Below are 24,025 nucleotides of genomic sequence, written 5' to 3'. Positions count from 1 at the left end.
GGCCCATGCAACTTGGTTTAAAACAGAAGTGTCAACGTAGCAATGTGTGAATACCCAAAGGGCTGTCTCCATAAACAAATGGAGCTGCCCGAACCCAAGCGTAAAAAAACAGCACAACCAGTTATTTCCCTGAGTAAGAGAGGGAGAAAGAGGGCGTGGGACCTTGCAGAGCTTACCACAGTGACACCCCCTTGCATCAACGTAGGTTTTGCCACTTGAGCACATAGTATAAGAGAGGGGCATTGAAGAGACTACACAGTAGCAGTATACTGTCAGGCACTGATCGGTTGCGTCTACATTAGATTTCGATTGAGGGTTTCACACTGTGTACTACAATTCCCAGAAGGCCTTCAGTAATGGGAGGGGCCATGGTTTATATTAATCAATGACGTACGCTGAGCAGCGTGCGTAGTTCTTGCTTTGTTGGAGGATGCGAGTCTGTGCGGCTGCACAGTTTCAGGATTCTTCCTTTGGAGTCTATGACTGCCTTGCCCTAGGATTCTGTGCTCGTTTGGGAATCTATTGAGTCTGTGGGGGTTTTCTGCCTACCGCTGCATTTTTCGTCAGCAGACGGCGGTCTGCTAGCTCTCACTGGGAGAGCTGTTGATGCTTGTGTGCCGTGCTGGAGTTGGCGAGGAGACCGACGTCAACTGCCTTCCTCGACGGCTAACGACGAGCTGTCCGCGCTAGCTGGGAGAGCATTTTGGTGTTCGTGTGGCGTTCAGGGTTCGGCGAAGAGAAAGGATTCTGCGGCTGCTTGGATCCTAGTGCTGCTCGGGCTCGAGTAACACTGTTCATCTGGATCGGATTTGGTGAACTGGCACTTTCGCGTGTTGCAGAAAACAAGGGGTATTTTGGTTATTTATTCTTTTTTGTCCCTCATTATAGCCAAGGAGGTTATTGGTTTTTCATTTGCTCTAAACTAAAGTCAAGATTGGACATGTGGCTCTGTGTAGGTGTCTCTCTTGCTTACCGATACAGGATACAATTGCTCGTGGGCATTTCTTCATAGACAAAAGAACCAAGAATCATAGTAACAATATTGTTGCAACTCAAGAATCTCAAACTTAAGAAGGGACAACGCTTTCTTTTTGTTTTCTTTTCTTCTTTCTGTTGGAAATGCGAAAGGAGGCTAGGTATGTGTAAAGCTTGGTTTCCTATCATGGGAGGAATTGGTGTGAATGGAGTAGTAATCTGTTTATGTTTTGTTGTTATAGGTACATACTCTTACAGTTTGAGAGCTGTATCTTTACTGTCATAGAGAGGAACACAGCGGCCACTTAAACATGGTTTTCAGGTAATTATCCTATTAGTGAGACAATATGAGAGTAGTCAGTGTTACGGACTGTATTAACCTTGCGTTCTGGCCTGGCAAGTATCCGATTCCCCGCTGTTCCTACCCTAATTCCTTTCCCTCGCTTGATCGCTTCAATACTCTGTGTATACTTGTCAGAGTTGGGGATGTCAAGAGGTGGACCCATTTACACATTGCCCAGATTCTGAGGAGTTCCTGTGGACGTTACACATACTGCCTGCGCCGTTCATCCCCCCTCCCCCGAGTGCCAACAGTATAGCATTATCATTATATCAGTGAGTAGGGGAGTATGGCCCACAACGAAGGACGCATGCCTTATATGCTAGAGTGCACGTTAAATAATATCTGAAGCCTGTGGGCTTCGTCCGGCATATTTAGTGAGGCAGTGTCTGATGGTCACACCAATGATGAGCACTCGTCTCCGGATGAAGGGTTCGATGTTGCGTCTTTTCTGGGATCCTCCAGGTGGGAGCTATGTGTTCCGCTTCACGTACAGCTTTGTTGCTCCTGTATGGTTAGTCCCACATCCGGCACTGCTGCCAGACTGGGTGCGCCTTTCTTATTACGTCTGCCACGGGACCTGGGTCCAACTGTTGCGTTGTTTCACATTCTGGGCATGCCAGATGGACAGGGTCCCAAAAACTGACCAGTTGTTTCCAGCCAGTCCCATGTGCCCTGTGGCGTGTCAAAGAATCTTGCTTTTCCACCTGCCACCACGAGAAGCCTTGCTGGGTACAGCAAAGAGTACTGGATATCCAGTTGATGGGAGTTTCTGTTTCACTTGTAAAAAGGAACCCCCTTTGGTGTTGCACGCTCAGTGTATAATCCGGGAAAAACAACTTGTGTGTTCTCCATTTTGATCTCTTGGAGTTTCATAGTTTTCCGCAGTATCGCATCCCTGTCCCTATCATGTAACACCTTGAAGATGAGCAGGCGGGCCTCAGTTCCGGACGCTGGTCTTCTAGAGGAGATGTGATGCGGCCGCTCAATCGTAAAGAAGGGGGATTATGAGGAGGCGAGCAATATGTCTTTGATCCATTGTTCCACTAATGCGACCGCGTTTTGGCCCTCCTACGGTAGTCCAATCAAGCGGACATTATTGCGCCTAGAATGACCCTCTGCATCCTCCACCCTGGCCTCCAGGTAACGTATTCTGGCCTCCTGTGCACTCTGTTTTTCAATTGAATCTGTTACTGGCTTCAGTTCGGATAGGGTGCGCTCCGTGGATGTCACTCATTCCGACAGCTTCCTGTGGTCTGCATTTAATAGTGTCAGGTCTGCTGCCAAGTTGTCTATTTTAGATTACAGTGATACTCAGGATCTCTCAATGGCATTCAGGATTGTGTACAGTCTGTCTTCTGGGGTATGAGGCTGGACCATATGCGATGTTTGTTCCGTGTCCGTCATGCTTGTGGTGCGAGAGGTTTATCGCCCCTTGTGCAGCCATCCTTGTGGTTTCACGGTTTCATTATTGTGTGGGCTGTTGGCCGCTCTGCAGCCTCAGTAGGGACAATAAGAGAAGGGGAGAGTATAAGTGGTAAAGACACCAGGTGCAGCTGGTGGCACGGCCCTGAAATCAGCAGTGTTATAAGGGAAAGTTCACGATCAAGCCAACCTGCTGCATGGTGCTGTTGCTCCTTAATGGCCACAGCGAACTGTTCATAGTCTCCACGCAGGAGGCCCCCCCGACCAGAAGGGCGTCGCCGGCTACACACACAAAGTCGCATGTCTGTTAGGGGGTACAGGTGGTGTACCGCAGAGTCCATGTAGTTCTGGGCTTTATTGTTCGGTGCCATTGTTGCTTTCTGGTGCCGGGGGGGGGGGGGGGCACATATCGGTCTCCCGTCTGTGACGGAGGGCCCAAACCTGGGCCTCCTGCAAGCACCAACGGCACACAGAGTCCAGTGCCCCCCCTCAGGGGGTGCCAGTATCTGCGCAGGCCCTCAGCTTACAAGTCCCTTCCACACTGGTAAGCACACACTGTCTCTGTACCATGCTAGGCCCGGTGGTACCTCATGACCATCGGCTCGTGCGGCTCTCGTCCACAGGTTCATAGTAGGCAATACCCAGTTCAGTCAAAAGTTCTTCGCCCTCGGTTGTGCTGGAGGCCCGTCATGCCATGTGTTGCACACCCAGATTAATTCTCTGCAGCTCTGGTGAGGCTGGGTACAATCATCCTCCTCAGGGTCAACCGCCCATTGCGTTTCCTTTATAGTCACTGCCGCTCGCTTCCTGCTGCAGATTTTACCACAATTCGAGGCCAGGGCCCGGGCAGGCAGACACCACGCAGCACGTTACGTCTCTGCAGTCCTCCACTGCAGCGCCACCCACAATCACCGTCTGGTTTCCACTCCGGTCTGCAGCTGTAGAGTGTAGGCTCCTAGGCCCCAGCAGCTCGGGCCTTCCTTGTGTGAGTGGCCTGTTCTCTGATATTTCCTAAGCCAGTTCCGCAGTCTCCCTGCCCGGCTCTCTGCTTCAGTGTTGGTTGTTTGCCAGCTAACGAACGCTGCTCCAGGCCCGGTCACGGCCTCAGGCCTAGCAGCGGAGCCAGACAGCTCAAGCGATGGTCTACCAGCTTCCTCCACCGCAGGGCAAACTCCCAAGAATGTGCTGGAGTTGTTGCAGATCTGTCCCATAGAGGATGCTTTGCTTCAGTGAGTAATTTTAGCAGATAAAGGGGATGTGCAGCGGAGCCTCTGCAGGCCACACCCCCCAATATCCATTTCTATTTTAATGTATAAGCATGTGATTATCCAAAAGACACCTGGTGCTGCACCATGAGGATGTTGATATTACTGAAATCAGAGTTTTTAATAACCTACAGAAACTTAAAAAATTGGGTTTGACACAAATCGCAGGAAGTAATACGTTCCAGGCTTGCAATGTGATTACTGAAAAAGCACATCTGCCAAGTTTGACCCTGTGGAATTGTGGGCACATCTACCAGGTTGGAAGAGGCTGAATGCAGCAATTTGAAAGGCGAATATCTTTTGAACATTGTGACTATGTAAGTAGAGCGATGTGTGGGTCAGTTAAAACATAGCTGCTCCTGGGCATCTTTATTGGTTTGGTAAGCTGGAACCTAGGGGCTCCAGGGCATCTTAGTGATCCAAAGCATCCTTCATTCCGTTTGATTAAGACTGGTTGGCCTGGAGTCTAACACTTGTAGTTAGGCCTGCATTTCTCGACACCATATTCTTACAGGCCGTAGCAACCAAGGATTTCTCAAAGACCACCAAATAATGGCCTTGAGAGAACACAGCAAGAAGCAAGACCTTGTTCATGGCAACACTTCTAAACAGGTGGACAGAATTTCCTTACAAAGTCAGAAAGTTCAGAGGTTACAGGCTAAAGGGAGATAGTAATTATTCTACTTTGTAGCATTTTGGGCAGTTAACGCCAATCAAAATACAAGCACTCGGAACACAGTACAACTCTAAGGCTTGGTCAGCTTTCTTGAAGACAGAGAAAAGGCTACCACTAAATGGTTGAGGGCATATGTGCATTGTACCACTACCTCATTGCCAAGTCTCAATGGTTGCTAACTTACTACAGCACAAAAACCGAGAGGAATATATTCAGTGTGAAAAGTAGGAAAAAACTGATTGTTTTGGGACAGGAACACTAGAGAATAAAGATCATACAGGATTTCCATGCACTTAAATGTAACATGGCAACACAAACGTGAGTGGCAAACGAGGACTCCCATTGGGAATTGCACTGACATTTATATGGGAACAGGCTAACAGACACTTACAGGGGTAGAAATAGAGAGTCCACGCCTTACACTACAAACCGTCAGTCTCTTCATAGCTTAGTAAGACAGGCTCATAGACAATCCTGACTAAGAGAAGGGGAACACAGTGATTTCTTTCCTCAATCGTGAGAGCATAGATAGGGTCAGTCGAACATTAAACAAAAACAAATAACATTCAGGTTCTGGGTAGAGGATGGAAGGATGGAAACTATAAAAATGAGCAATGTTGAGCAAGGTGGCTCAGATTTTTCAAGACTATATGACTAAGTCTGTGGTCTTTAAATACCTCCTAAAGGCAGAGTTCGTCTGAGGCCCCCGGCGGCCGTGGGCTGTTCATTGAAATAGAAACAGCACCAGCCACCAGTAAGCCTACGGTGAGCCAAAAGCCGGAAAAACCAGCAGCAAGAAGAGCTGTGAGCACCCCCGATCTCCGGTCTGCTATCAGTGTGCAGTAGGTACCGTGAGCAAGGGGGCGAGGCTCTTGGGGGAGATGTCATCTGTCAGCTGAGGATTGTGCACGATGAAGCAGAGCAAGAAGAGCTGAAAGTCCGCAATAGATCCCCCGGCATCAGTGCTGCCAGTTGTGAGAGTTGAGGTACACAGTTGCGGTAAAGCGGCAGTTGCAGTATAAGGGGTATAAACGACAAGAATAAGTGCTGCACTGGAGCAGTAAGAAGCTGTAAGGAGAGTTGGAGACGTTGCGTCAAACTGGTGGGCGATAAGGGGTAGTGAAGTGGAAATAATAGCAGAAGGAAAGGTGAGCCACAGCTGCTGTTGCAGTCCTTCTTATTGTAATTTTCTTCACTGCAAAGGTTTTTTGCGGAGTGGGGACCCCTGCGGGCTGCCCAATCAGGTCTGCGAGTACAACTTGACTACCGCGACACGACTGACATCTAGCCCAATACCAGTTTGTCATTGCCAGATATTCACCTTAGACATTACTGTATGACTGTATTTTTGGCACAGAACATAGTAGGAATACCTCAAATTTTCCCCCTAAAAAAAACATAAAACTTTACAATCTGAGTAGGTAATAAAATGAGGTCAGGCCGGCTGCGTGGGACATTGCCACGACCTCAAACAAAGCGGCGGAGAAAGAATGAGGCGAGTGGCGAGACTGGGGATGAACTTTTGCATAGCAGTATGAGTAATCCAATAGGAGATAAAGTTAACAAACTAACTAATTTAGCAGAATTTCCTTTAGCTTCTCCTGCAGACGCTCAATACTCTGGAGTTCGTAGCAGGACCAGTCAACCACCCATCACAAGATTCTTCAAGCAGAAACATGAAACTGTAAACAAAGATAATGGAACAGCATCAATAGCCTGTGGTGCTAATGGAGATTAAATACCTGAGAACAAAACAGCGATTGCGAATGGCTTAGGACAAGATCCGGGGTGTATGTTTGATAATGCCCTATATTGCCCAGGGAATTAAGAAGACAGCAGTATTTGCCATTTATCAGATAATAGCACGGACATCTTTCCTACAGCGGCCAGTGTGGCCCCCACATCAACAAAACCACAAACCAACGGCCCGATTTTGGTAAAAGCTCAGGTTTACGCATCCATGGCAGAATCTGGTGGGTGAGAAGGCACAATTATGTAAACACAACAGGGTTTTAGTCAAAATGCGAACAACTCCGTGTAGGAGAGTAGGGTCTGCTATCCTATGGTCACCCCAAATTTTTGCTTTTTGCTTCACTGGTTTTCGACTACTGAGGCTGTGGGCCTGCTGATCAGACCCCCAGCCTGCTGTTCTCTCACTAAATTAATAATACATGTGCTATAGGCACATACCACAATTGGAAATGGACTCCTTGTCAGCCCCTGTATAATGCACTATAGGTGCCCAGGGCATAGGGGCCACCAAGGCCTACCAGGGGCTGCAGCATATCTTTTGCCACCCCTGGCTGGTTCTTAAATTGACACAACTGGCTGATCACTCAGCTGGGGTAAGGTGGTGTAATCACCCCTTACTTAGATATAGTATACCTATATCTAAACCTATATCTGGACACATATAAACCTGTGAGCCACTCCTATGGAAGGCCTCATCAATCCTGGAGGCAGAGTGCGTGGTTTAATGTGAGATGGAGCTCTAGCATGAGCTGAGCCTGTCTGCAGCTGTCGGGAACAACTCCCTAAGCTGTTTCAGGATAATGCCATACCATATACTCTTAAGTGCATTATAATCCTCGCGGTTATATAGCAACTCTGGTTTGGCTTTATCAAAACATGTCGTGTAAGGTGTCATACGATTTGGAATACTATCCCCTCGCCAGTTCTGGCGACGGGGATAGCATTCCACCCCTCTAGAGGGGTAAGACATGTTACTTTACTTTAATGCGGTTAATTTCTAAAAGGACCTTAGATCCACAAAATGGATGCCTCTGCCACAGACAAGAGTCTGACCCCCTGAAGCTGACCGAAACTCAGCCAAATGGGGCCTGGACAAAGGGTTTCCTGTCGCAGGGGGGTGTTACCACCCTCCAGACAGGAGATAGTGGATTGTAGCAGGGCGGTCTGAAAGAAACCAGACACTGCCTGGGGCGCACAAGGCTGCCCCTAGCATAATCCGGCCAAACCGGTTCTGGGGCACTCCAGCCCTCGTGCCAGGGCGGCCTGGATCAAAGGAAGGGGGTGTATCCACCCACTTCCTGGGTCCCACCCATAGGAGGGGACCTAGCAGGTAATCCAGCCCCCAAAATTAGTATAAGACTGGGAGCAGTGCCAATGCACTTCAGATTATCCTGAAGAAACATAAGAAACGAAATTCTGGACCCTTCGACATCCTACTCGACGTAGAAGCCCGAAGAATCTCCCTTGTGGTCAAGGAGTGACCACCCTGTGCAAACAGGCACCATCCAGCCATCGACGTCTGCTTTGTTGCAGTTCCCGCCGGAACTCGAGCGACAGAGATCGACGAGATCAAGCTTGCCTGCCCTCCAACAGCCCGATCCACAGTCCCTGCAGAGCTGAGACCCGTGGAGGCGACCGGAAGCGTGGGGCACGCCATCTTGAATTGACCACGAGACGCTGACCGTGCAGCCCACGAGTGACCCTCGAAGCTGTACACCGGGGTTTGAGAAGCCCCAACCCTGAGCCACACTTGCACCGAAGTTCAGCCCTCCACACTCGACGAGTGCTGCGTGGGGCCCTTCTGCTTCTTTTGGCTCAACGCGTTGGCCCGGTCACTTGCCAGCCGGCTAGTGGCCCCTGTGCCGACGAAACTTGAAAATCGACCTGCGAATCTGGTTGCTCCAGATCTGCACCAGCTCCCCTGAAAAGGAGCCCCCACTCTGACCCTCCTGGTTCGAGTGAGAAGCAATCTCCCGGTTTCGCGTGGATTGCTTTTGCCAAGTGTTGTTTGCTCCAATCTTGAAGCCGACAGCGCAGACGGCAAGAGCCTACGTGGGACAGATCGTGACCTGCTCCTGGACGTCGTAGATGCCCCAGAGCCCACGTGACAGCGGAGAGAAGCTCCTCGACAGCGACCTGATTGCGCCCGACATTGCCTGGTTCCGTCCTGGTTCCACCCTGGTCACTGCTGAGTGACCCAGACTCTGTCCCCTCTGCTTTCAGGTACTTTTCGACTCGAGTCCACCCTTGGACTCCACCGGACACTTCTCTTTCACCCCGCCTGCAGCCCTTTCAGCTTCAAGCACCAAGAGCCTGCGTGACGAAACCCGACTCAACTTCGACCCTGTGCACCCACTTCCTGTGGGTGAGGTAACTTTGCTCCGCCGGTGTTCCCACACTGGTACACATCTCTAGGGTCTGTGTCTTAAGTTTTGTTCCTCTAGGTTCAGCGGAAGTGTCCTTAAACTTTAGCTTTACAACTTTTACGCACCATTGGTTAACATTGGTGCATGCGTGCGCTTTCCGCACTGCTCCCGAATCCCGTGGGCCTCTCCCGACTTCAGCACTGCTTGTCCCGACTGCTCCCAGCGATTCCCTAGGCCCTAGGCCTAACCACTGTTCGATTGGTATCTCTTATACCACTTGTTTAGTATATGGTTTGAGTGCCCCCCGCCCTCATCCATAATTGTGCAACTTTGTATGTTTAAACTGTGCTTTTGATTTAACGCTTGTGCCCCTTTATTCATAAAGAATACTGGGGATTGTTTTTAGTAATAAATACATATATTTTTATAATATATACTTGTGTGGTGTCCTTTCATTTGATATTACAGGATTGTTTGTGGTAAAACAGCTCGCTTAACACGACCTCTTAAGTTAAGCCTTTAGGCTGCTTAGTCCATGCTACCCCTAGGATAGCTTGTCTAACAAGGTTGACTTACAACCTGACACCATAAGGGATTGTTTGGTCTGATAATAGGTGGTTCCAGAATTGGAAACATCACCTATCAGGCCAACTTTTCACACTCCGTGATCAATATATCGTCTGGCCCGGATCAAAATTCAAGTGACTAGGTCTTTATGTCCACCCTCATTCGGATACCCTCCCTTGCTCTGCCTAACTCAGACATAATAATGACAAGTCGACCCTGGTCCCAGGTAAACCTTCCGTATAGAATGTGCCTTCTTTAAATGGTCAAAGTAAGTTTGCGCAAGCTGATTCTTTGATCAATCCGCTTAGCTCCGCAGACTTATCATTGCTAGCCAAATATGATGAACATTTTCAGGATGGAACCTGTGCTTCTGAAGATAAATTAAAAGACCCGCAAAACGGAACATGGGGTAGTTTGCTCAATACAATGCACAACATCACCACTGCTCTTAATTTTCACTCAGTCAAACTGAACAGCCAAGTGGATTTACTAAACACATTGGCTCTCTACATAGCCGGGATAGATACTAAATTGCTTCACTGGTAAGCAAAGCACAATCAGACAATCAACTGTTAACATGCACTTGTGCCCATACGATTGATAACATCTCAGAGCTAAAGACCATAGTAAGATTCATGGTGTAAGAGGTTAAGGCGATGTTAGACAGAATTGTACAAGATAAAACAGGTTTAATTGGACTAAATCTTGTTCTTCACTTTGATACTAAAGCTTCAATTGTGGGAACACCGGATGAAACTCTGAGCACACAGGCAAAAACCGCGATTAGAAGAAAATCAACAAAAAATACAAATTGCTTTAAAACTAGAAAAGCTCAACAATATAATATAGCCTCATCAAAAAGGAAGGTTATAATAAGTGAAAAGCAGTCTCCAAAGAGAGAGACCCTACAAAACATGCCTGAGAAACCCCAGGACTTGATGGAAGGTAACAAATCCATGGACCTATCATCAGTAGTTAATGCCTCCAAAATTACTTCAACTCTGGCACCAACCACTAATATAATTCCAGATGGTCTAACTAAAAGAGCGAGAAAGAGATTAAGGAAAGCTTACAGCAAAATAAAGAATCTAAAAAAAATCCACAAACGCTGGCTCATCTACTGAGCTCACCACAAAAGAAATCTATCCAATCTTTAGATCCTTGGAATCACGTTGGTGCGAAACTACAGCTGGCACAATTGGTTCGGCCAAAATACACCCTCCCACCGAAGTGGCCCATGACTCCACAAAGTCTCAACTTACTGTAACACCCGATTCTCAACTGAGTGGACAAGATCAGGCCCAAAGAAGAATTGATTGTCAGTGTGAGGAGCAAAATGTGGCTGGGACGCTCACGGGCAGCCATGCGCTCTAGAAATCTTTAAACATAAACAAACATAAACAGATGGAAAAGTGTTAACAATGTGGCCTTTTCTGAAAATATTCCAACTAATATCAAGCCTACAGTACCCTCTGAACAACCAAATGTGGATGGCACTGTGCCAGGTGATGGGGATCTTCAAGGCATGCAGCTGTCACCTGAGATCGCTGGTAACATAAAAAACGAAAAATCAGTGAATAACAAATATTCAGATGCAACTATGAAATTAGCATTCTCCCCATGGTATACTTCATGAGGCCCCCATGATATTTTGAATCGAGGTAATATTTTGAAACTGTTGAACGCAATCCCAGAGTTTGAAGATCTAACATCAAAAGACTTCGATTCGGTTGGATTTAAACAAGATCTTAACAATCCGACAAAAGAGATGACTTTTACAACTTGACCCTGAGAATAGACAGCCAGAAAGATTTTAGCCAATAAATGACAATTTTGAGAAATGGGGCATCAAAATATGGAAAATCTGTGAAAATCAATATCCAACTTTGCTGATCCCGAAGTTACCAATTAACAGCCCTGTCCCAATGGATTCCGCTAGAAGTATGAGATCAAGAGGTCATTCCAGGGTATTGAAAGGAGCTTTAGGACCACTATCAAATTTAGATCTCGGGGGTGGGGGGTTGCAACCCGGGCACCCGTGTGTGTGAGGAGATAAAGAAAAATATAGCCCTCAGAGATGACTGGAGCTGGCTTCCTAAAACACTCACAAAAGGGAAAGCTGAAACACACAAATGATGCTTATAGGACTCAAATAAGGACAGAAAACCTTTTAATATTTGCTCATGGAATACCAACGCCTGAAAACCCTTATAGAGGATCTAGACACAGTAACCTTTTTTTAGGGACGTTGATGTTTTATTGTTCCAAGAAACATGGAATATGGAAAAGTAACCCCTAATTGGCTATTATGAGTATTTGAACTTTGCATCCCGTAAGTAAGGCTTTGGTCGCGCAAGTGGCAGCTTATCCATCTACGTTTCGTGGACGTCAAACAGAATGAAACTGATTTCCAATTGACGTGGCTTTTGTGCATCAAATTAGTCCTTAAACAACCTATATAATACTCATAAACGTCTATCTAAGTCTAAAAAACTGTCAAGACATCTCAATTTACTGCACTATGTGAATTAGTCAAAGTACTGTACCATGACCACTCTGATGCTATGCTAATTATCTTAGGAGATTTTAATATGCACCTCCTCACTAAAAACTGCGTTAATAAACCAAGCAGAGCACTGACACAGATGTGTCGTTCCCAGCTCAATAAATATAACCTCGTGTTACTAAAGGAAGACGTCCGAATTCACAATAAGATGTGTACCCACATTAAAAAAATCAGGTCAGTTCTCCATCATCGATTATTCCATCATCTCAATGGAGCGGACATCCTCCCTTTACAATTATCAAGTGATACCTAGGATAGAAAGCGATCATAATCCACAATCTCCCTGGCACTGTCACTTGTTCACCTGCCCGGAGCGAAATCTATGAAAATCGTGCCAACAGCCTTTAGCCTTAAAAGGCTAGTGTGGAACTCGAGAAATCAAAAGGAAATATGGGAATTCCTAGAACCTGCAATCACTACGGCACTGACTGAGAAAAAAGAAGGGAAGTCCATGGTTGATATTTGGCCTTGTTTGTGTGGCTCCATTATGATGCAAAAAAAAAACAAAACAGGATGGTACACTAATTGGCAGCTTTGCCTAAAAAGAGAACTCAATAGAGCTATAAGGGCGGCTTTTAGAAAACCGAACTGAGCACTAAAAACTTTAGAGCTTTACAAATTAAAAAGGCTCAGAAGACAATATAAAAACGAAATATGGAAAGCCAAACAAACATAATATGAAGGAATCTGGTCCAAGCGACATTTCTCAAATAAAACTCAAAATCCAAAATTATTCTAGGGCATAATAAACAATCTCAAAAATGGCAGCAAAAGAGGGAATAGCGCTAATATTACCGAATCCTGCTGGGCGTCTCATTTTTAATCTTTACGGTTCATCTCCGGACATCTTGCTTAATAGTAATGCTGTTTGTCAAAAGTCAAGTGCTTCAAACAGAGAAGGGGGTGGAAAATGTAGGAATGTCCAGCACAATATTCAAGCTGAGCCACAAGTTAAGGAGACTTGGCCTACAGAGCAAGTTAAAATGGCAATCAGCAGGATCAGATCGAATGGTGCACCTGGCCCTAACAGAATTTCAAATTCAACTTTCAAAGCAAATCTTGAGCATTGGTCGGAGATCTTAACGACTTTGTTCAATGATGTTATTAAATTTGGATCAGTTCCCGAGTCATGGCAAGGAAGCATAATTCAGACGATCTACAAAAGTGGACCACAAGACAACCCTGCAAATTATAGGCTAATTGCCCTAGCAGATGTGGAGGCAAACATCTTCTCAAGCGGTCTGCTTAATGACATTGGAAGAATGGGCCGCAAAAGAAGACTTCCAACTTTTCAAACAGGCTTCAGATAGGGGCGAGTCAACGATTACGAACTTGGCCTTACTGACTTTATTGTCCGAAAGAGCAAAGATTAGAAAGCAAAAGCTGTATATCTGCTTTGACGACCTTAAGGCTGATTTTGATTTAGTTCCCCGTAATTTACTTTGGACCAAACTTTCAGAATCCAGATCAAAGTCGGACACGGCAGAAGCACAACTTGCCGATTTGAAACTAAGAGTGGTCTAAAACAAGGTTGGGTTCTGGCTCCATGCCTTTTAAATCTTTTTATGGCCTACCATTACATTTTAAAGAAGTTAACGCCCATTCACCTACCTTCTTAGGGCAAGATATCAAATACTTACAATATGCTGACGATACCATTTTGTTAAGCCACACTGCCATAGGTCTAAGGAGATTAGTTGATTCTTTTAATCACTATATCTCCTCTAATGGTCTACAAATAAATACCAAGAAGACAACAAAAATGACGATAGGTGGTATAAAACAGATGAGAAAGAATGGAAGATTAACGGGTTACATATTGAAACTGTGAAATATTATAAGTATCTAGGAATAATATTTGATGATAATCTGTCCTTTGCTTTTAGAAAGGTGAGGGATAAGTTGTCTTGTTCAAACCATGAGCTTCTACTAAAGGTCATGAAAGCAAATCTGATCCCTTCTCTGGCTTACGGTTCAATGATTTTTCATGGGAAAGACGCAAAAATCCTTGATGACCTACAAATAAAAGTTTTTAAATCAGTCTTTGGGGTCCCTAGATATATGGGGCATGCCAATGTCAGATTGGAATTTGGTCTGAAAAGGCAGATTCTGGTACGGCAATCTGCCTTTTTATGGTCATCAAGGATTTTTGCGTCTTTCACATGAAAATCATTGAACCGTAAGCCAGAGAAGGGATCAGATTTGCTTTCATAACCTTTAGTAGATGTTCATGGTTTGGACAAGACAACTTATCCCTCACCTTTCGAAAATCAAAGGACGTTATATTCCTTGTTTCGCTCAGACCAGGGCACCCTTGCAAACCAATGTTGGCAGGAGATAATGAGGTATGAGCAAGCTAGGAGTTTGAGGGCCTATCTAAGAGAGAGTTTAAACAATTTTAAGTGTCCGCTCTTTGAAGAAGAAGTCAGGAGTAAAGCGGTTTACAAGCAGATAATAAATTGTTCTGTCACTCTTCTATCGAGTCTTTTAGATAAGGATGAGCTCGCCAAAAAAGAGTCACTCCTGGTAAGTTATTAACTCATTTAACAAACTAGAGCCGCAATCATATCTCATGACCCATTTAAAACCATTTTTAAGGAACAGAATTATGTTTTTACGGTTTCGGAGATATCCCTCAAAGGACGGAATGCCTCACAATTTGTAGAGTTCATTCTTTTTGATAGAAAAGAAACTACTAACCAAGTGCGATTCCCAACATCAATCGCCTGCCTAGACTGATAATGATTCTTATTGCAGGAACATGCCACTAAACCCATTAATGCTAAAACGAAAATTGTTCCTAAAGTCTTGTTCTGAAAGGTTTGAAATTGTTTATATTTGGGAAAACAAATTTGAGATTTCAAATGGCTTAAAAAAAAGAAAAAGTAAAGAAGATTTTAATTGTTCGAAACTGGTCATATCTTAACACATGCACAATTATCTACATTGTGTGGGTACGTTCTGCCAAGGAGAAAACATTTTATTTTCAACAGTTTTGAAAATGTCCTCTAGCCGTTAGATTCTGCACAACTGCACTTTAATTATCACTGCTAAATATAAGTCTTTGCACAATTGTACTTCAATTATCGATTGGCACAGGCATTTTTAATCATTGCTGCTAACTTTTCAGTATAAAGTTGTATATGTGCTCTATCGGCAAAAAATGCTCTTAACCGATTACGTTTTATTCTGGATTGTAATGATTTTTATTATTCTACAAATAAAGTATTACTAACCTCCAGTGATCAAGGCTTTCAATTTCACATGGAGGTAAAATGACTGGGACAGACAACTGACAAAGAGCAACATGATGGAGCTGTCTACACAGTACAGGGTCATTCATTCTTCAAGCACACCATCACAACAATCAAAGCTACAGCAAAGTGCCTAAAAGCGTACTCTCCAGTGAGTTTAACTTCTATATTAGTTACACTTAAAGTGCCATCTGAAACAAACAAGTTTGTACTGATATGTGCAAAATCAACAGCTTGGATTTGATTAATCAAACCACACTAGTACGGTCTAATGCAACAATAAACCGAACTAATATCATAAAACTAGCGATGCACACAAAATTATATAGGCATCTTACATCTTCTGATTGGCTTGTTTTCCGTCTCTTCCCTACACCTTCAGATTCTTTTTCTTTCTTGTCCTGTGAAACAAAATCACACAAAGTGGAGATTGTCACTATTTAAGAAGCCCAAGCTTGGTATAACAATTCAGCAGTTGGTATGTGTGGTGCAGAACTTATATCTCATGTGGGACCCAGAAGACTAGTACATGAAAAAACAATCATTACTGCTGCAAAAAGGGATATTTCAGAGGTGAGATAAGCTGCTCATCCACGACCAACAAAGACAGGCTGCACCAAGCACAAAATCCCAGATACAGGAATCTAGAAGCCAACCATGCGGTTCCTGCTCAAGGTAAAGTTATTAGGCAGAGTTTGACCACAAGTTAATACATTAACAGGACCAACCAATGAGGCGGTAGAAACATCTTCATGGCTACTGTGCAGGATACAAAAGGTCTGGAACCAGCAAGAAACCAAGATCTACTGCAAAATGTCACTCATTGATGGTAAAGGATGAGACGTCTGGGAAAAACTCATTGGCCCATCTTAGCTCCAAAGTACTTATCAAACATTTTCTTTTTTTTTTTTTTTAAACAAAAATAAACCCGCAAGAAGGGAGCTTCATGTCATGCCAGAGGCAGAACTTTCTTTATTAGGGCAACACTGAACAATGTCACTAAAGTGCAGACCTCTCCTGGTTTACAGCAATATCTATTGTGAGTTAATTGAACTCCTAGCATGGTGTATCAACTTCCCCTTCAGGTACTAGACACAGATGTGCCGCCTTCATATTAATGCTACACAATAGCTGTAGCAGGTCAAACTGAGAATGAAATGCTGAACATAGAGGCATAGATGTTTTCAAGTAACCACCCTAGGAACCTCAGAGAAAATCTCCCCTATGGGCAGTTCCTTCGAGTCCGCAGGAACTGCACATTTAAAGAAGACTTCCAACATCACTCAGCTAAATTAACATCTAAATTGTGTGATAGGGGTTATCCAAAGAAACTTGTGAAGAGCTGTATGAAGAGAGCACAATGGACACCAAGGGAAACCACTCTAGAACGAAAAATTAAACCTAAACTGAACCGACAGGTGTGTGTCACCACGTATTGTCCTAATGCCAATCACCTCAAAAAAGTCATAAAGCAGAATTGGCATCTAGTAAAAGACCTGGATGAAAGCCTTGTAGACATGCCTCTTTTTGCCTTTAAAAAGGAAAACAACATTGCAAATCACATTGTTCGTGCTGCGATGCCAGCACCCAAGCCGGCAACATTGCGCCAAATGATGGGGATGCCCCCCATCCTCGGCCACCATAAATGTGGAACTTGCCTTTGCTGTGAATCTTCTATCGAGGGTTCATTGTTCCAGCACAACGGTACTTTCTGGAAACACGAATCCTTTAGTAACTGTAAGAGTAAGTTTGTCGTGTATGGCATTACATGCCCCTGTCACCTACTGTACATAGGTAAAACCAATCAGGAGATCCGCCACCGGATCTCTCAGCACAAATCGAGAATTAAAAACAAGGTCGAAAATGCCCCTCTGGTGCTCCACTGGACGCGGATGCAACATGCTGTGAGTGACCTCAAATGGACTGTGATTTCAAAAGTGGAAAAAAACCCTCGCGGTGGCGATCAAAATCTTGCTTTGTCAAAACGGGAAGCTTTTTTAATAGTCAAATTTGACACTTCAGTGTCTGGGCTGAATGAACTGAGTGAAATATTCAAATTGTGAATATTTTGATTTCTCCTATGCATGCAAAATCCTTCTTTTTTGATGAACCACTGAAAAACCTGGAGTGTTTGTTAAATCTGTCCCGGGTTTTCTGTTTCCATATTGAACACCGGAAACGAAGTAGGCGTTTACCAATTAACGACCTGCATATATGGGCGGTTGCACGGCAGCCCTGCTAGCTAAGGCGCCTGTGCCGGAGTGCTCATTTCCTCCCACGCCGTCGACCGAGTGATTCATTTGTGAGTATCAGCACAAGTGTTGTCTCGTAGTGTGAGCCAGTTACACTACTCTGCTCCGTAACTTACTTGGTCTCTGTTGTCTTTCTCTGCAGCAACCCTTTTCAAAATGATATCAGCGGGTCACGCCGCGTTCATGGTAATATGCCTACCATTTTTTTCAAATTAAGTTAGACTCGTTTAAATGGTACGTTATCATTCACTATGTTGCTCGTTGCAGGGCTTCTGATCCGTGTGCAAGTAGTAAACCGCGTCTGGTGGACCACGCCCTCCGCAACAAGTCACGGTCGCCTAAACCAACCCAGATAAGGTGTCTAGTACAGCGACTTTTCAAAACGATACCAGCGGGTCACGCCGCGTTCATGGTAATATGCCTACCATTTTTTCGAATTAAGTCAGACTCGTTTAAATGGTCCGTTATCATTCACTATGCTGCTCGTTGCAGGGCTTCTGATCCGTGTGCAAGTAGTAAACCGCGTTTGGTGGACAACGCCCTCCGCAACAAGTCACGGTCGCCTAAACCAACCCAGATAAGGTGTCGAGTACAGCAATTCCACCTTTGAATGCCCATTCCTTTTGGTAAGAAATAACAGCAGTTATTCCTCAACTTGCTAGCGTTTTGATGTAATCCGATTACACCATGGCTTATGTTCCGTTATTCTCCTGTTTACAGACTTCGTGCTCCTTTTATTCCATTTACGACGGTTGTCGCACTCGAAATTAAAGGCCCCTTAAGAATAGGTAACGACAGTGGTTTTTTAGAACTTGTAGCCCTGCTTTACTAAAATGCATGCCCTGATTAAATGTGTGTCCATCCATTTATAGGTACCAGTTCTGTTCTTTCAAGCGACGCAGCCTCCCACATAGCATTTCTGTCTACCTCCAAGGCAGGTAAGACCTTAAAATGTCTTCACTCCTCAGCCACTTTGATTAGGCCCCGCACTTTGAGCCTGCTTCCACTATTATGCACTCACTCCAGCTTAGTATTTCGAACATCTTGGTTAGCGGCGGATGAGGGGTGGCGACCTGAGTGGGGAATCTGAGGTTGATCCTCTGTATGCATATATCAACTCTCTTTTAAAAAAAAAAAATAATAAAAAAATAAAAATAAAAAACTTTCTTTTCTTTTTCTCTTGCTATAGATACAATTAAAGGCCCTGATGAGAATCCTCCTTGATCTGCAGGATTCGAAACGCGTAGGCCCATAGCCACCTTTGAGTCTGCATGGGTGATAAGCACGTTTGAACCGCTCTGTTGCTTTTCACCATTTTTGTACATTACTCTGTTAACTTTTCTTTAAAACTACAAAAAACCAAGAATACCTCAATTGGTGTGATGAATGTACTTTTGTATATAATTCTCAAGTAATATTTTCTAAAATATTTTGCAGACCGTGGCCGTCTCCAGCCTTGCTGTGTTTGTTTGTCTATTATAAACATATTAATCACTGTAATATATTGCACATGTTAAAAAACTTTTGTTGCTCCTGAATGGTTGAATGTTGTGTGCTTGTGACATGCTTGATATGATGAAAGATCCCCTCACCCTTAATTTTTCTATTTAGCATGTAATATTGTTCATCTGTTTGAATACGTTTTTCTAAAATATAGTTGTTCTTTGGAACTAAATAATAAAAGCAACTAATCGGCATCCATCCTTGAATTTCTTTTTCGGGTTTTGTGTCTAATTGTTAAATAATTTCTGTATCAGTACTGGCACCAACATTTTGCTTTTTTGGATACCGGCTCAGCCATACTGATTAGAGCCATCCCTTATTTGCTTTTTGGTTGAACATAGAGGCACAGCACATGAGGTACACCGATTTTGCTATTCACTGTGAAAAGGCCTCAAGTAAATTGTGAGCTGCTTGAGATGAAGCGTTAACAGAAATACTGTGTTGTAAATCCTCCTTCCCTTGCTATTGACCATCTAAATGATACAATGATTTGGGACACACTGTTTACTCTTTTGAATCTTAATTAATAGCATTGGGAAAATGCTGACTCCGAATTCCTAGCCTTGTGGCAAGTGTGCAGTAACCAGGGGAATTGGAGTGTGTGAAAAGGCTTTAAAAGTGCATGCCTGTGAGCAGCACATGTATTATAAATGTTTCTGATGGCTAAGATATCTACAAAGTTGAAGCACAAGTACTTATATTTCTCAAACAAGGATATGTTCTACTGGAATTAATATCCTGCAATTACTAAAGTGCTTTATGTACCAAATGAGTACTTCCCTACCCAGTCCTACCAAGTCAAAAGAAGAGCAAAACAAAGTGACTTTTCCGGTATAGAAACCCTTTCACACCAATCCTAATATAACATTTTTAAGGGAGAATATCAAGCATTTCAAATATGTAGTAATCCATGGAGTATGATAATGTGGAAGTCCAGTTCATTTCAGAAACCAGGATGTAATAAGGTGCTATGGGACCATCGCACACTGTCCTACGCACATACATATACGGTTTAAGGTACAGGGAAAAGTGATTTGCTAAAATTAACTTTTTTTGGGTCAAGTGCCAAAATCAGAATTAGAATCCAGGAATCAAGTTTCTTTTTTTTTATTTATTAATTATTTTTATTGTGTTTTCATTGACACAGTACATACAAAAAAGACATGTAACATTTGTGGCAAATAGCTCAATTTCACTTATTCAGTTATAGAACATAAAAAGCAACATCAGCGTTTAGTTTGCATTTGTTCGGTGGTTGGTTACATGACCCAATGGGCTATCCTTTTGTGGCGGACCAGAGCTGTTGGCCCTGTGCTCGTTTCTAAACATAAAGAAACATGAACATATAACATACATATATTGGCGTCTTGTTGAAGATCGGCGTGCAGCACCAAGCCTGGTTGACGGTGCTTGTGCTGTCTAAGGAGGTTTGAACAGGTCTAGGGCGTTATCTAGTGGTGACCACATCTCTCTGTTGGGTCTCCTCCATTGTGTGTGTCTGAGTGCAGTGTTGTCGGCTCCTCTTAGGAAGGTTAACCAATTTAGCCACCCTTTGAAGGTGGCCTTGGATGTGTCTTTCCGTTTGGCTAGTACAATCTTTGTGGTGCTCGTGAGTAGGAAGTCTAGAAGGTTTCTGTCTTGTGTGTTGATGTCGGTGTGGAGGTGTGCTGTGGTCAGAGTGCAGAACTCTCTTTTAATGGTGCAGCCTAGTGTCTGGTCTGTGAAGTTGAACACCTTGTCCCAGAATTTTTTGACCTTGCTGCATTGGAATATTAGGTGTGCTAGGTCTCCTGTTTCCTTATTGCAGTTCCAACATTTGCTATTTTCTCTTAGGTCTAGTTTTGCTAGGGGTTCAGGGGTCGAGTGTGCTTGGTGTAATAACCAGAATGTTGTTTGTGCGAGTACTGGCGATATTATGTTTTGCGTGGGGGAAGACCACATGGTAGCTGTTTCCTGCTCTGTGAGATTTCTTCCTATCTGGGTTTCCCAGTAGCTTCTGTTTTTATCGATGAGGTTTGAGGACGTTGGGCGGAGGAATTTATATAGGTGTGATACGTGATGACTGGTCTTGTTTAGGTTTTCCATAAATTGGAAAATTGAGGGGGTAAGACTACTTAGGTTCGCTTTTGTGATTGCCGTTTTAATGGCCAGGAAGTTGTATAATTCCACCTCTGGGAGGCCGAACTTACTCTTTATGGTGTTGAAGGTGAGGGGATTGCCTTTCTCTTCTAGATGTTTCTCTTCTAGAGGTGAGAGAGGGCTAGTGTACTCCACGTTCTCATATCTAGGGGTTTGCCTCTGTATTTAAGTTTAGGATTTGCCCATAATGCCACCCATTTCGAGTTTTTGATGCTAGTCTCTAGTTTCTGGTCTATCTTGAGGAGGGCCAGTTTTGTTGCCTTGCATATTGGATTCCTTTCTAGTGACTGTTTATTGGCTGTGGGGAGGGTTAGGGGGTCTGAGTTTTCAAGGACGGCTCTCTCTAGCGATAACCAGGTCGGTGTGTAATTCTGGTTTTGTACAACCCAGTGCAACCCCTGCCTGGCTATACAGGCTGTCTGAAATGTTTTCAGGTCTGCAACGTTGAGACCTCCTAGTTCTTTCCTCAATCTTAGTTTTTTGAGCGCCATTCTTGGTTTTTTGTCTCTCCAAATGAATTTGTTCAGTGCCTGATCTATTTTCTTATGGAAGTCCTCTGTTAGTGGAAGGGGTAGCATACTGGCTATGTAGTTAACTATTGGTGTGACCATCATTTTGACTGTCTCTACTCTTCCCCACCAGGTGATGAATTTGGGCGACCAGTTCTCCAGCAGGTCTTTTATCTTCTTCAGTGTACTATCCTCGTTTTGTTCGAGTGATTCCTAGGTTCCTCCCAAAGTAGATTCCTAGGTATTTGATCAATTGCGTTTGCCACGCCAGCCCCGAATCACCTAATACTTCTCTGTTTGTGTGTACGTTTATGGGCATGCAATCTGACTTATCTCTATTAAGTTTGTATCCGGAATGGGAAGCGTATGTGTCAATGGTGCTCATTAGTGCTGGTATGGACTCTGTTGGATCCTCTGTAATGATCAACAGGTCATCCGCATAGGCTGCCAGTTTGGCCTTGGTGTTATTAATGGATATGCCAATTATGTGTTTGTTGGTGAGAATGTCCTTGATCAGTGGTTCTTGAGCTAGCAAGAACAGCAATGGGGATAGGGGGCAGCCTTGTCTGGTCCCCCTTTGGAGGTCAAATGGGGCTGAGGTTGTACTGTTAATGGCGATCGAGGGTCCATTCGAACTCGACAAGGCATACAGAGTGCCAGCGATCAAACAAACGAACAGAGCAAACCCAAGGCCGATAATATGCAGACCATTACACTCACACCAAACGGACGATATATTCGGAGTAGCGAGAAAAAATACCAACCTGGTATGGAATGGCCACAAAATCATCCTAACGCAGGATTATTCAAAGCCGACAGTCCACGTCAGGAAAGGTTTCCTAGCCCAGAGAGACAGGCTGAGGAAAGAAAATATCACCTCCTCATTCACAGGCACTGCAAGATTCAGGATACAACAAAGGAATCGCAATGACATTCGAGGACCCAGCTGAACTCTCACGGTATCTACAAGGACCACCAACGCAGGAAATGGAAGACTCAATGCAAACGGGGAAAAGAAGTGCCTCACCAAGCGCAGCAACAGACAGTGGCTGAACACAGGATAATTTAAACAGAAGTGCATAAAAGACAATGATACCTCGCAATGAAGAAAAGGGACATCTACCTCACGTTAAGACTGAAAATGAACATTATAACAAATCTACCTCAGAGACTCAATATACTATATATTTGTTTTTGTATAAGCTAGCCCGAGCAAGATAAGGGGTTCACCTTTCCGGGGTCTAGGCAGGAGGGGGAAGGATCTTGCTGTCGCACACCCACAGCACGAAGCAGCACAGGAAAAGGGGAGGGAGGGAGGGGGAGGAGGGGGAGAGCAGTGGGGGGGGGGGGATGTTTCATCCAGTATGTCATGTATGTCATGTACGTCGCGTTCGTCTTGCCCACGTCTACGTCTTCGGAGTAGCCAATACAGTAGACAGATCGTCCACAGCACCAGAGCAAGCAAACCCTAAAGACAGCGATACGGCATGGCACTCCTCAACTAAAGAGGGGTCACCCACAACCAAATCGCACTTAGCCCACTACACTTCCGAAAAATGACACAGCCAGGTAGCAAAACACTGCTAACAGACCTCAAGATCATATCACTCAACGTCAAAGGTCTCAATCACCCGGTCAAGAGGAAGAAAACACTAGACTACCTAGCCAAAACAAAGGGGGATATTATCCTACTACAAGAAACAAAGCTATCAACGGAGGAGGCAGGAAAACTTAGAGCCAGATGGATAGGCCAAGTAGCCTGCTCACCAGCAGTGGGGAAAAAAAGAGGAGTTGTTACTTTGATCAGTAGCAAATCCAACATAACCATCGAGAACGTGCAGCAGGACAGGGAAGGCAGACTACTGACTACGCAGTTGAAAAGAGGTGAGGAAACCATACTGGTGGCAAACATTTATGCACCCAACACAGACGACACTCCATTCTGGGAGAAGGTAACCAAAGATCTAGAATCCAGCAGCTCGCATAACATGATGGTGGTGGCGTGAGACTTCAACATAGCGCTAGATCAGACACTGGACAGGCAGGCTAAACACAAAACACGAACCCCTACATCTCACAAGGCACTAACGAACCTAAGCAATAAACTGGATCTAGTGGACCCGTGGCGATTGCAGCACCCCGATACCAGAGATTACACCTTCTACTCTCAACCACACAACTTCTACAGCAGAATAGATTACATCCTCATATCAGGCACCTACACTCACTTAACCGAACACACAGACATCGCAGCCAGAACAATATCAGACCATGCCTGCATCAGCCTACATCTCACAGGGAGACACAATGATCAGCTAACACGTAGATGGCGTCTCAATCGCACACCTTAGCCAAACAAGAGGACAGCATCAGAGTCCAGAAAGCCATAGCAGACTACATCTCTGACAACGAGACACCAAAAGGCTAGAAATAACA

The 24,025-nt window shown here is 44.4% G+C and overlaps 1 protein-coding gene across 27 annotated transcripts in view; it reads right to left on the bottom strand.

Annotated features, from left to right (window-relative positions):
• The window catches only part of MICAL3 (microtubule associated monooxygenase, calponin and LIM domain containing 3), a 2,019,125-nt gene that overhangs the window by 1,152,980 nt on the left and 842,120 nt on the right, over window positions 1-24,025 (bottom strand). For 25 of the 27 annotated variants that reach the window (XR_013606836.1, XM_078673602.1, XM_078673604.1 and 22 more), the window contains one exon: window positions 15,525-15,587. The exons of the other annotated variants lie outside the window; for them this stretch is intronic. Coding sequence is in view for 24 of the 25 variants with exons in the window: in XM_078673602.1 (XP_078529728.1) it covers window positions 15,525-15,587 (63 nt within the window). In the remaining variant the exon portion in view is untranslated. The remainder of the gene's footprint in view (window positions 1-15,524; window positions 15,588-24,025) is intronic. 27 annotated transcript variants of the gene reach the window in all.

The sequence above is a fragment of the Lissotriton helveticus genome, chromosome 1_1, assembly GCF_964261635.1.
Source record: "Lissotriton helveticus chromosome 1_1, aLisHel1.1, whole genome shotgun sequence".
In the NCBI taxonomy this organism is placed as follows: Eukaryota; Metazoa; Chordata; class Amphibia; order Caudata; family Salamandridae; genus Lissotriton; species Lissotriton helveticus.
This window is presented reverse-complemented; position numbering and strand designations above follow the sequence as displayed.